Source organism: Hyperolius riggenbachi, chromosome 2 (assembly GCF_040937935.1).
Source record: "Hyperolius riggenbachi isolate aHypRig1 chromosome 2, aHypRig1.pri, whole genome shotgun sequence".
NCBI lineage: Eukaryota > Metazoa > Chordata > Amphibia > Anura > Hyperoliidae > Hyperolius > Hyperolius riggenbachi.
Genome location: NC_090647.1, coordinates 119,387,190 through 119,401,419, shown reverse-complemented (window position 1 = coordinate 119,401,419; position 14,230 = coordinate 119,387,190). Strand labels below are relative to the sequence as shown.

The 14,230-nt window shown below is 43.2% G+C and overlaps 1 protein-coding gene across 2 annotated transcripts in view; it reads right to left on the bottom strand.

Moving 5' to 3' along the window:
• NCKAP1L (NCK associated protein 1 like) overlaps positions 1-14,230 on the bottom strand; it is a 374,626-nt gene that overhangs the window by 24,116 nt on the left and 336,280 nt on the right. For both annotated transcript variants that reach the window (XM_068267280.1, XM_068267278.1), the window contains exon 30: positions 7,670-7,759. In XM_068267280.1, coding sequence (XP_068123381.1) covers positions 7,670-7,759 — 90 coding nt within the window. The remainder of the gene's footprint in view (positions 1-7,669; positions 7,760-14,230) is intronic.

Below are 14,230 nucleotides of genomic sequence, written 5' to 3'. Positions count from 1 at the left end.
TACTGTTACTGTGTCACTATCCCTGTTCCTATTTTTCACTGAAGTTAACCCATTCAGGTTCTGTCGTTTTCACGTGAGAAATGTTCACCTCCCATTCATTAGCCTATAACTTTATCACTACTTATCACAATGCACTGATCTATATCTTGTTTTTTCCGCCACCAATTAGGCTTTCTTTGGGGGATACATTTTGCTAACAGCCACTTTACTGTAAATGCATTTTAACAGGAAGAATAAGAAAAAAATGGAAAAATTCATTATTTCTCAGTTTTCAGCCATTATAGTTTTAAAATAATACATGCCTCCATAATTAAAACTCGCGTATTGTATTTGTCCATATGTCCCGGTTATTACACCGTTAAAATTATGTCCCTATCACAATGTATGGCGACAATATTTTATTTGGAAATAAAGGTGCATTTTTTCCATTTTGCATCTATCACTATTTACAAGTTTAAAATAAAAAAAAATATAGAAATATTTCATCTTTACATTGATATTTAAAAAGTTTAGACCCTTAGGTAAATATTTAAAAGTTTTTTTGTTTTTTTTAATTGTAATGGTTTTTTTTTTTTATACTAAACATTTTATTTGGGTACTTTTGGGAGGGTGGGAGGTAAACAATAGATTTATAATGTAAATGTGTGTTAATTCTTTTTGTTTGTTTTTTTCAGGTGTAGTATTACTTTTTGGCCACAAGATGGCGGCCATGAGTTTGTTTACATGACGTCACTCTAAGCGTAGCACGCGCTTAGAGTGACGCATCGGGAAGGAGACGGCCAGAAAAAGCTCAGCTTCCGAGAGAAGCTGTCGCTTTTTCAGCGGGGAAGAGGAATCAATGATCGGGCTCCATAGCCGATACATTGATTCCTTGGCTACCGAATCCGCAGCCGGGAGTGCGCATGCACGCGCACGATCAGCCGCGGGGGCGCGCGGTAGCGCACATGGTTTCTGGACGTAGAAACTACGTCCAGGAACCAAAATAGGTAAATGATCCCTCCACATTCACATAGTTTGGTTAATATTTTGTTGATGCAGGATTATGTAAAATTGTATGCAAATATTTGCAGCTTGAAAACAGATCAATCCAATTCCACCTCTGTAGGGTTCTACCGGTCTATTTTCAAGCTGCAGAAATTTGCATACCAAATTTCCATGACAACAACTTGGGGTTATTTGCATCTCATTAACTATTCCTTTGGTTTCACTGCAGGTTAACCACAACAAAGCCATAGAGTCAGATCAAAATGTAGTGATGGATCACAGCATAGCCATGGTCTTCAAAAAAGTATACATAGACACAGAGGCACTGCAGTGGGGAGCCATGGACAGACAGACAGGGCACATTTATATTGAGCTTTTCTCCTGGCGGACTCAAAGCGCCAGAGTTGCAGCCACTAGAGCATGCTCTATAGGCAGTAGCAGAGTTAGGGAGTCTTGCCCAATACTACAGTATTAGCTCTCTATTGGTCCTGTGCTCATAATAATCACTTTTATAGATGCTTTGAATAGTAGTAATCATTAACAAACTGCTCCCCATCCCCTTCTTGCACCTCTGACACTGTAGTTGCCATTGGCAGATTTTGGTGTGCCGTATCAATTTTTATGTACAGAGTGCTTGGGGGGCCCCATTGTAAAACTTGCATCGGGGCCCACAGCTCCTTAGCTATGCCACTGGTGATATGAGGCTCCACTATGCACTCTTCCAACCCAGGTGTAACCATTAATGCATGCCACACTAATATTTGTGACCACTCAAAAACGGGATAGACTTGGAGGTCTCTATAGGCTCTGTGGCCCTGGGAAATTTCCTAGTTTGCTAGCAACTGTCCAACTATGCAAATGCATATTCAGGAGTGATGTGTCATGGAAAACCACAGTTGCTCACTTAAAGGGGAACTTCAGGCTAAACAAACATACTGTTATTAAGTTACATTAGTTATGTTAATTAGAATAGATAGGTAATATAATCTCTTACCCACCCTGTTTTAAAAGAACAGGCAAATGTTTGTGATTCATGGGGGCTGCCATCTTTGTCATGGGGCAGCCATCTTTTTGGTTGAAAGGAGGTGACAGGGAGCATGAGACACAGTTCCAACTGTCCTGTGTCCTGATAACCCCTCCCAGCTGCACACACTAGGCTTCAAATGTCAAACTCAAAATATTAAATAAAAAAATTGCACCACAACAGCAGAACGAGAGCAACAACATCAGAAATCCCATCATGCTTTGCACAGCATAAGGGGAAAACTGCACGGGCAGTTTTCTTCTGTGCAGCTAAAAATGAGGCTTGTATAAGAGAAACAAAGTTCTGATGCCGTGAAACTGTTAAAGAAACACCAAGCCTTTTCAGTGCTGCTGAGTCGATTTTTAGTCTGGAAGTTCACTTTAAAGCTAAATTATCACAAATACCTTCAAGTTCTGACAAGGCAAAATTGTATTTATTGTTGCTTTTTAGTAAGAGGATTTTTTGGTCTTTTTTAGCCCATTTCCTAGTGGTTTTGGGTCATTATGAGCTCTCTGGGTATTCTGTAAGTATTGCTAACTCCCAGCTAAAGCAATTTCCTACCTTCATCTGATCAGCAGACGCCAGTCAGCCAATCAGGTGTACTGTCATACACCCTTTGCCTGCTGTACTGCTGTACCAAATCTAGCAGGAATTGCATACATTGGGTAGCATTCAGGTGGGAGGCTTCGGTTGGACGCAATCGTTGATTGCATCTGTGTAGGCACATCTCCCACACGGTCCCCTCCCTAACCACTCACCTATCAAACGCATCCTAGAAGCTGCAAAAAAGAAATGTAAAATCACAAACACTGGTCTGCATGACATCCCGGGGCCACCGGTGTATGGCAGTACACCTGATTGGCTGACTGGGATCTGCTGACCAGATAAAGGTAGGAAATTGCTTTAGCTGGGAGTTAGCAATTGTGCTTGTTTAAGTTAGCATTCAGTTTAGAGGCAGTGGGGGTGAATGCCCTGGGGGTGAGAGGTCCAGGGCTCGCCCGCATTTCCCTCTAGGTATCACATGGTGGTTTGGGGCCCGGCCAGTGAGAGAGACTGGGGTCCCAGGCTATCATGCAGACCAGTGTTTGTTATTCTGCAAGTATGTCCGTCACTGTGCGATGCAGTTTAGGAAATACTTGAACTTTATAGAGATTATTTAATAAGGATTGTGTTTTACTTTGGAAAAGTGAGGATATGTTTAAAAGTGTGTCTTTAGAAACTGCACTGTAAATTAACTGCAACAAAAGCATAAATCATTCTTTAGCAGTAGTTTACCAAGACTATATTCACCTGTAACTGTCCTTTCCAAATAGGTCAGGCACTTCCTAGTGCAGCACATGCTGATTGCTTCTCGCTTCAGGAATTTAAAAGTGGAAACTCCTGAAACTGTTTTCTCTTAAGGGCCCATACACTGGTTAATTTCAGCCATCGATCGATTGATCTATTTGATCGATCAGCCACAAATCAATGCCCAATCGATTTTTGGCCAATTTAGATCAATTTGATGTATCTGACTGGATGGAAAATCCAGGTCGATCTGCTGCTGGCAGCAGATCGATGGCCCATAGGCCAATAGAGTTGCATTCGATCTAATGGTGCAATAATGGTCCTTTATGCAGGCTTCCCAAACAAGGACCTGCTCAGCCTGCAATTTGTGCAGAATGCTGCTGCCAGTTTGCTACCAAATCAGCATCGCCACTGTAACATTACACCGATCCTTTGCTCACTGCACTGGCTACCAGTAAAATGGAGAATACTCTTCAAGATTGGACTGCTGACATTCAAATCCCTGCACAATTATGGCCCTGGATACATAAAGGACTTGCTGAAGCTGCACCACACCTCTCACAACCTCAGATCAGCAGGTTCCATAAACTTGATTACTCCCAGAGTGCACCTTAAAACCTTTGGAGACAGAGCTTTCTGTCATGATGCTACCCCTACTCTTTGGCACTCCCTACCATACCCAGTAAAGACAGCCCCTTCCCTGGAGTTATTCATATCCAGACTGAAAAGCCACCTGTTTAGCCTGGCATTTCAGGACTTATAGAATTCTTCCTCTGTACCACGATTTACCAATCAACCAATTATTAGTCTGAGCCATGCTTATGCGCTTTGAGTCCTACGGGAGAAAATGTTATTTGTTGTTGGTGTTGTTATGCATTTAGATCGATTTTTAATAGATTTAATTCTGAAATCTATTGGAAATCTGTTCCTAGTGGATGGCACACATCAGATAGATTCCTGTCAGATTCGACCTGACAGGAATCTGACAGAAATCTATCTGATGGTCGAATCTGATGAAGATCAGTGTATGGCCAGCTTAACTTTCACAATTGCGGTTTCCTATAGGTAGAAGCTAAACCATTTCACCATTGCTGTCTCCTATAGGTATAGGATTAACAGCCGCTGCATAATACTGAAGGGTATACATAAAAGGAAGGAGCCAGAATACCTTATTTGTTAAAAAGCCACATGACGCTTGAAGAGCTGGGAGTGGCCAAAAACACAGTTATGTTTTTGAATGAACTTCTTTCCATCTTCAATGCATTACATTTACGTTTAGGACATTAAGCAGTTGTCTTAGAGCCTGACTCCACATATAAAGTGTAGTTGTCAAAAAAGCAGTGCACCACCAGGCTGCCAGCACGTGGCCCCACCAAAGTGCACACCTGCAGGTACTAGGGACAAAGTGTGAGAAAACAAGTCTTCCTTTATTTACATCCAGTACTACCAATGCATCCTGGCCTACAGGAGGCTGTGGGGGACATTTTGAATAACTATTCTTAGTAACTTTAAAGTGAATGCGCAGTACAGACTTTCTACACAGTGGACTTGGCTACACAGTGGTCACACAGGGGCATGGAGAGAGGACTGAGATCCAGAGCCTTTCCTTTCCATAGGTGAGTATCTAACTTTTTTCAGGTTTACTTTAGTATTACTTTAAATGAAAAGTAGCCATAAACTTAGGTACACTTTAAGACGTGTCCTATAATATATTGTAACAAGTCACGAATACTATTAGTTTGCTCAAATGTGAGAAAAGCTATCTGAGATCTGATGTCACAAGAATGCTAGCTTTGAATGAGGCACTGATTGGTAATTACACCGTATATTGGCTAATGTGCATTATATTGATTACAGATCCTAATTTGTCACGGCATATACTTATTTAAGTTTAATGGCAAAATATAATTGGATGATGTGAGCTGGTTCTCTGATGCACCCTAATTATTTTCTTCATCAGGATTTTAAGACAGCATCTGAATGATCTTGCTTTGCACATAGAGTTCATTAAAACAAACTCAAACACCTTGAAAACTTATACTTAAAGTGAACCTGAACCTTGAAGTGGACTTGAAGAAAAAAGAGCCCCAAATGGATACTCACCTCGGTAGAGGGAGACCTCTGGATAATCTACACATCCAGCACTGGGTCCCACAGAACCTCTTCAACAAGCCCTTGTCAAAGAGTGTACACGGCCAAGCTTCTGTCTAAGGGCGTAACTATAAATCACGGGGCCCCCAGCAAAATTTTGATGCGGCCCCCCAATGTTCACACCTCTTCTCTTGCCTACCCTTTGCGACCCTCACAGTCTGGGGGCCCATCTTGCAAGGGTTAAAAAATAAGACATCGTAATCTTCACAAACATAACAAATGTTGGCTTAAAGGATACCAAAAGCCAAAAGGCTCTGGTAAAATAAAACCTGCACTGGGTAGGGAAAGAAAAAAGATCCTTACCGCTTCTGTCGCTCCCCGCCGTTAGCCGCCAGTCTTCTCCAATAGATGCCGGTGTCCGGACGACTCTCCTGACCTCTGACCCGGATTATCTTTGCTTCTGCCCGGCGCATAATGACGGGCAGAAGTATGCGCACTTCCCCGCCTCCACCGCCCTAGCGTCTGGGCTCCACTGAAAAGCAAACGTCAGATGCTAATTACTTAGCGTTTGACCCTTGCTTTTCAGTGGAGCGCAGACACGAGGACGGAGGAGGCGGGGGAGTGCGCATACTTCTGCCCGTCATTCTGCACCGGGCAGAAGCAAAGATAATCCGGGTCAGAGGTCAGGAGAGTCGTCCGTGAAAAAAAGTGCTGGCAAAATTATTCTGAATATTTTCTTGCTTGCTGGCAGCTTAAAGTGTACCAGAGCTGAGATAAAATAAAAGTTTTATACATACCTGGGGCTTCCTCCATTCCCATCCCCACGGATCCCTCCCACGCCACCGTCCACAGTCTTCTCCCTCTTCAGTACCGGGTCCCGTAACTTCAGCCAGTCTGCACAAAAGAAGTGCTCCCTCTACGTATCTCTCCGGCGGCCCCGGGTATGTATGGGGCCCCAGGAGGAAGCCCCAGGTAAGTATAAAACTTATATTTTATCTAAGCTCTGGTTTCCTTTACCAGGTGTTTTATTGATAAAATGTGAAAATACCACCTAGGAAAAAACTTGTGAATGCACCATGCACAGACCTAATGTATATAACTTCATGTGCATAGTAAAACTGACATCCCGGAAAGCTGTTCAACTTGGGGGGGGGGGGGGGGGCATGCTGTAGGGGCACTTCATCTTTTTTTACTCCAATATTGGGTTTTAGCCTCCAGATCAGGGCTGTTATGGTCACCAATGGAAAAAGGAGAAGAGGGTTAGAATGTTGGAGGGCAGCATCTAAGGTTTAGTGTCGGCCCCATGATCTGTAGTTATGCCCTGCTTTAGAAGCAGCATTCTCTGATGTAAGCTCCATGGCTGCTTTTCTAATGAAATATTCTGGAAAAAAACATATTCTTAGTACACCGTATAGTGCAATATGAAAGGGCATCGTATACAATCCCCAATACAATGTGGGTGGTAAATAAATTAGTAAAACATGTTTGCATGGTTTTATTTCAAACTTCATGATTTTAACCACTTAACCTCTGCCACGCTTATCTACACCCCTTTAAACTTCACCTGAGTCACAGGGGCGTAGATAGGCAACTCCTGTTTATTTTGCTGCTGTGCGCGATCGCTTTCGCGATCGTGTGCGTGCGCGTCCGCGTGCACACGGATGTGCATACGCGTCGGGCACCCGCTGGTCCGTGATTGGCTGATGTGAACATGTGTTCACAAAGCCAATGACGGTGCTCATTCATGCAGAATGTGTGTAAACATTGCATCAGTCTCTATGCTGTTACAGTTACTGAGATCACTCGTGAGAGGATCTCAGATAACTAACACAGCATTAGTGACTGATCAGCACCAGTGAGGTTTTTTTAAAATAAATTATACCCCCATTAAGCCCATTAACCCTTGCCTCCCTTAAATGTGAAAATTGCTGTGGTTTTTAGGTGAAAAACCCTGTGGTAAAGAAGTGGTTAAATGCAGGTTTTATTTACTTCCTGTAAGTATTTATTTAACTCTTATTTAGAGAATAAATCATCAACTGAAGAAAACGTCTTTATCCCGCCTTTGTTACCAATAATCCTATTATGATATTGTGTTCCTATTGTGGACTTTAGCAGTTAGAATAAAATAGCATAATCCTTCTCTGAGTGACTGGAAGATGGAGAGCCCCTCCTGGAGCACCTGTTTGCCGGGACAGCTGTATATGAAACATCTTTCACAGGATGTTGTTACAGATTAAGTGCAGTTCCTGCCAATAGGGGGCGAGGAAGCAGCTTGGCACTTACCAGATGAAGAAGAAGTAAAATTGACTCTCGATTCTTGGCTTTTAGTTTATCTGTTTCCTCCCCGAGGTGTAGCAGACTCCCTGATGCCATCTGGAAAAAAATCATCACATAAAGGGAATGAGGAAACTGAATACTGAAACACTAACTTCCATTTTCTAATACAAAATATGCTGGCTGTTTTTTCCTGTCCGAATCCTATATTCTAACTCTTTATTTAAAGGACCAATATTGAGGGGGGGGGAAATGTAAAATTCATATGTACTGTGTATTATCGAATATAAGTCGACCTCGTGTATAAGCCGGCCCCAATATTTGTCCCTCTTAAAGAGTAACTGTCGGGTATAAAATCAAAAATCAATTCTTTATTTTTATCTGGTAAACAAGTAATGAGGATGCGACCCAGGAAAGCCAAAAGTTGAAATCTCTATTACTTTTCTTGTTGATAAATGATCATTCCCCAGTTTACCTGACTCTTATTTGGTACACAAAATTTGGTACACAAAAAGGAATTTGCAGGGCATGCTGGGTTGTCATTTTTTGCTTCTGTACTTCCCCTCAGACCTAAAGAGAACCTGTACTAAGTAAAAATATTTAAAATAAACACATGAGGTAACTTCAAATGAACATTACATAGTTACCTTGCCATCAGTTCCTTTCAGAAGCTCACCATTTTTTTCTGACAATAAACCCTTCCAGTTCTGACAATATTTTGTCAGATCTGAAATATATCAGTTGCTGTCAATAAAATATCAGTTGCTGTCAATAAAATTTCAGTTGCTGTCAGTTATAGCTGAAAGGAAAACTGATGTACCAGGTAATGTCTATGTTTCCCTATGGCTCAAGTGGGCGATGTCACAGTTTAACTGTGTGCTGACCAGAAAGCTGTTATGGGTAATGGCCATTTTCAAAAGGGAGAACGGAAAATTCCCTTGATCACAGTGAACAAACAGGACGCGGGAGAGGAGAAAGACACTGAGGAGTAGACTACATGGAAGGTAAGTATGACTTGTGTATGCTTATTTTGACTTTTAATTTTCAGTTCAGGTTTTCTTTAACTAATACAGCCTGATTGGCTGAAGCCTCTTTCCCTCTTGTTTTCCCCTCCCACACCTCTGTTCCTCTCTGATTGGCCAAAATTTCTCAGGCTGAAACAATGCTCTTTCTATAGTGAAGGGCAGGCAAATCAGGCAGAGGAGACTAAGGGCGGATATTACATCAGGACTGGCTTCAAAATAGCCACAGTAAATATGGAAACTGTCTACAATAGGATTGTCTACTTTTCCTTTATAAAATTCACATGAATCATAACGTTGAGAGTGCAATATATATGTTATGTAAGTAGAGCAAGTATTTATCTACTTATATATTTTTTTTTTCCTGAGATAGTATGGCCGACAGCTCCTTTTTAAGTTGGATTGTTTTAAATTACTCAAATACAAGTCTATCCCACAAACTATGCACCTGATTACACGGCCTAAATAACCCTAATGAGAGATTCTCTCCACAGGCAGAGAAGACAGATTGTGAAAAGTGCAACCAAGCAAATTTCATGGAGCTAGCAGCCATGCACCACCACTTTCACCTGTGATTAAATATGATGTGCAATCTCTCCCCCCCCCCCCCCTGCAGTCCGAAACTGTGACCTACTCTGACCCCATTCCCACTCCCCATGATCTAAAGGGGGGCCCTCTCACTGTCTCTCCTCTATCCCCTCCCGGTGATACAATGCAGCTGAAGCCCCCTCACCATTCCCACCACCGGGCACCGCGTCTTCTCCTCTCCCTTACACACTGATCTGACTACATCCACGTACTTCCATCTCCCAATGTCATCATTGCTACACTACGCAGGCTAGCGCTGCAAAGTTTTCTGGCGTCCTGCTGATCATTTTGGCTTTAATAGTGACTGTCTAACTCACACAGAAGAAAAAAGTATACATCAGAGGGCAATATAAAAGCTTGAAAAAAATTAGCTTTTTGTCCCTTGGCTTGTGCAAAGGACTAGGGGACATAACTTGAGCATGGATTTTGCATTGACATACATCCATGGCTATAATTACAAGGTAATTGCCAGTGGCGTTGATCCAAGGATTTAATTTGATTGCCATCTGGAGTCAGGAAGGATTTTTTTCTCTTCTGGGGCGAATTGGACCATGCCTTGTAAGGGTTTTTCACCTTCCTCTGGATCAACAGGGAGATGTGAGGGAGCAGGCTGGTGTTGTACCTTATTTTCTGGTTGAACTTGATGGACGTATGTCTTTTTTCAACCCAAGTAACTATGTAACTATGTAAGAAGGTAGCTAATCTACCGTGTCACGGCACCTGAGCTGCCTGCCAGGGTCTATGGCTTAAAGAGGAACATCAGGACAGCCAAGCAATTTGCATTTTTATTTATAAATATTTATGTTACTAATAAGGTACACCTATGGAAGTATTTTAGCAATACGTAAAACACAAACACACACACATATTCAGCTATTCTTTCTGAGTACTGTCTTTGTGTTATGGTGTTACATCCACAGGAGATAAGATTTTTGGTGGATGTGAATGGACTTTGTAAATTTGGACACAACCCTTGGTGAACTGTACATTAATTGAAGATTAGAGTTGGCCTGAACTGTTCACAGTATGAACAGTATTCTGCGAACTACCGCTATTCGCATTCACAGCGAACAACAAACATTTGGCGTGTTCGACCCACCCCCTATACATCATCAAGCTAAACTTTGCCTCCTTACCTCACAGTTAGCAGACGCATGGCAGCCAATCAGCTACCACCGTCTCCTGGATCCCCCACCCCCTATCAAAAAGCATTTGCGGTGGCCATATTGGATTCATTCTCTGCTGGCTGCTGACTATTGGTGAGAGCAGGGTCAGACTTGCTGCAGATAGATAGGGAAAGCATTAGCTTGGCCTGTGTTTTGTTACTCACTTGCTGTGAAAGCACCCCAAACGGCCTTTTTTGAGGGCTAGCACATCGGTCTCCTGTGTTGTTTTTTTTTAGTGTGACAGCCCACAGCCCACTGACACCCAGAGCTGTGTGCACAATACTGCTATTGTTGTTGTCTCACTAAGTTGCACGCACAGAACCACTCCAGTGCATTATTATTTCACTGTATAGTACTATTGAATTTGTCTGTGTGAGATACTCCATGGCCCACTGACACCCAGAGCTGTGTGCACACTACTGCTGTTGCCTCATTAAGTTGCAGGCACAGACCCACTCCAGTGCATTATTATTTCACTGTATTCTGATAGTACTATTGCATTTCTCTGTGTGTGACACTCCACAGCCCGCTGACACCCAGAGCTGTGCATAATGTGATTCCTGTCCTTTAGGGATTAAAACCCGACTTTACGTCAACTCCGTAATTTTTGTCGGGACTTTTGGCATGCATCCCCCTCTGGCATGCCACAGTCTAGGTGTTAGACCCCTTGAAACAACGTTTCTATCACTTTTGTGGCCAGAAAGGTTTTAAAATTTGCCTGCCCATTGAAGTCTATGGCGGTTCGTGTTCACAAACCCAAAATGTGATGTTCGCGACATCTCTATTCAAGACACATGACTGGAAACAAGACAGAATGCCGGATATTTTTTATGTCAATTTTTCTTAGGATAAAATTATTTATTTCCTGTTTTTTGGCAGAAATTGATATATCCATTGAATACACATAACTGGTCCTTCGCTGCTCATCACTCAATTCTGAGTTCAGACCACCTAGTAAAAATCTTACATTATCCTCCATATCACTCTCACCTCGAGTTCCCTTTAAAGATTGCACCTTAGCAACCAAATTATATAACTTGAGGACTAGAGGGTGACTCTTTTCAATATCTTTATCCCTACCTAAAAAAAAACTTTTCAACTCTGAAATAAGGAAGCCAGTTTGTCTCATTTTACGTGTCACACAATGACTCACTTCAGTTTAATAATGCGTGAATTAAGTCAACAGTATTTTACAACAATAAGACTTCATCAAACAGCAAAAATGGTTTTAGGTACGAATTATTGCCAGGAAATTTAATATAACTATTATTGTTCTGCCAGTATAATCAGCAATTCTTGTAGGAGATTAGAAAATATAGTAATTGAATCTCAGCTATGGGCTTTTTTTCACCCTAAATTACTGGCACAATGTTTTTATGAATTTTAAAGAGTTTATTTTCTGTGGTGTACTGAAAGAAATCTGTCAGACATTAATCCGATTCAATAGATTAGCTGTGAATTTCAATTTAGCAGTGATTAATGAGTAAATGTACTAAATGATTACAAAAACACTTTGCAATTCCTCATTGTTTGATTAATGACCAACATTGATGTCTTTCACAAAATGTTTGCTAGCGCTTTGATATTTTGATGGCAGTGTAATTGGTAAAATATGCGTCATCAAAAGATGCGTCTACATTGATAACGGGGTATAGTGATGAAATTTGACGTTTTTTGAAACATCACACACTTTTGGAAACCAGCGGGCCTGGTTCGCGTTAGCGCTAAAAAAGGTCCGTTCCCAGATCGGAATGGATATAAATGGATCCAATGTTAACCTATGGATCTGTTCACATCCATCCATTCAAACTGATCCGTTCCTCACAATCCGCTGAATGGACCGCTAGTTTCCTGACGCATCAATTTTTCCGGACTGCTGAGCCCAGTGGAACGGAAACAGAAGCTGAAGCACTACATTGTGGGCAATAAGAAAAATGGAACGTTTCTTAACCACTTGCCGACCGCCCACTACCTATGGCCGGCGGCAAGGTGGCACCCCCAGGACCGCGTAACGCCGATCGGCGGCGGCACCTGGGGGACTAATTACCTGGGGATTGCGCGCATCCACCGGCATTAGGCTCCGCCCACCTGCGACGTCAACCCTTCGGCCAACTAGCAGCGCTGGCGGGTTGTTAACCCTCCGATCTCACTGTTACTAAAGTATAATACACTTTGTTATGTATACAAAGTGTATTATACTGGCTGCCTCCTCCCCTGGTGGTCCCAGTAATCGTGCGACCACCAGGGGAGGAGGCAGCTGTGTATGAAATCACGCACACACACTGATCCTGCCCCCCCTGCCCCCTGATCACCCACAGCAGCCCTTAGACCCCCCCTGATCATCCCTTCAGACCACTGTTTGCACCCAATCACCCCCCTAATCACCCATCAATCACCCCCTGTCACTGCTACCCATCAGATCAGACCCTAATCTGCCCTTTTGCAGGCACCCAATTACCCACCCACACCCTCAGATCGCCCTCAGACCCCCTCTGATCAACTCGCAAGTGCATTGCTTGCATCTATTCTCCCCTCTATTCACACCCTGATCACCTATTAATCACCCCGTCAACCCCTGTCACTGCTACCCATCAGATCAGACCCTAATCTGCCCCTTGTGGGCACCCAAACATCCGCCCACACCCTCAGATCGCCCTCAACCCCCCCCCATCACCTCCCCAGTGCATTATTTACATCTGTTCTCCCCTCTAATCACCCACTGATCACCCATCAATCACCCTGTCACAACCTGTCACTGCTACCAATCAGATCAGACCCTAATCTGCCCCTTGCGGGCACCCAATCACCCGCCCACACCCTCAGAACGCCCTCAGACCCCCTCTGATCAACTCGCCAGTGCATTGCTTGCAGATATTCTCCCCTGTAATCACCTACTGATCACCTATCAATCACCCCGTCACTGCTACCCATCAGATCAGACCCTAATTTACCCGCCCACACCCTCAGAGACCCCTCAGACCCCCCCTGATCACCTCACCAGTGCATTGATTGCATCTATCCTCCCCTCTAATCACCCCCTGAGACACCCATCAATCACCTCCTGTCACCACCTTTCACCCCCTAGCACTCCTACCCGTTAGATCAGGCCCTAATCTGCCCCCTGCGGGCTTCTGATCACCCGCCCACTCCCTCAAAACCACCTCCCCCATCCCCCTCACCCCCGATCACCCCCCTGTCACTATCCTAGTGATCTAAAAACAGTGAGGAGTGAAAACGGTCACTTTTTTACTATCACTAGTGTTAACAGTTAGGCCAGTTATTTAGCTAGGGCCCTTTGTTGGGTAGTTAGCGTCAGTTAGCACCCAGCCCACCACACCGCAGTCACTAATTAGTTGCTGATTAGCATCATCACTGTCGCTAATCAGCATTGCTACTATGTAGTATCTGTAAGTGATCATTACTGATCACAATCAGATCTATATTAGGGTCACTAGAGTACACAAAAAAATGCAGTGTTTGCCCGATCAGGCCTGATCGTTCGCCTGCACTTGCGTTCAGCCCGCCCCACCGCAGTGACAGAATTTTTTTTTCTGATCACTGCAAAATACACTGTACAATAGCTGTGGCGCTGTAAAGATCAGTTTTGATTTTTTTTAATCAAAACTCAGTGACCACAGCTTTCTACTTCACAAGTACTCCCTTTTACTAGGTAGGTGCTCTTTTTCCTGGGTATTCTCAGAGGAATACCCCCTAAAGTTAGCAGTCCACCATGGCAAAAAAGGGGTATTCCGCTGAAGAGGCCGCCGAGATTCTGGCCCAGTGGGGTGAGTGTG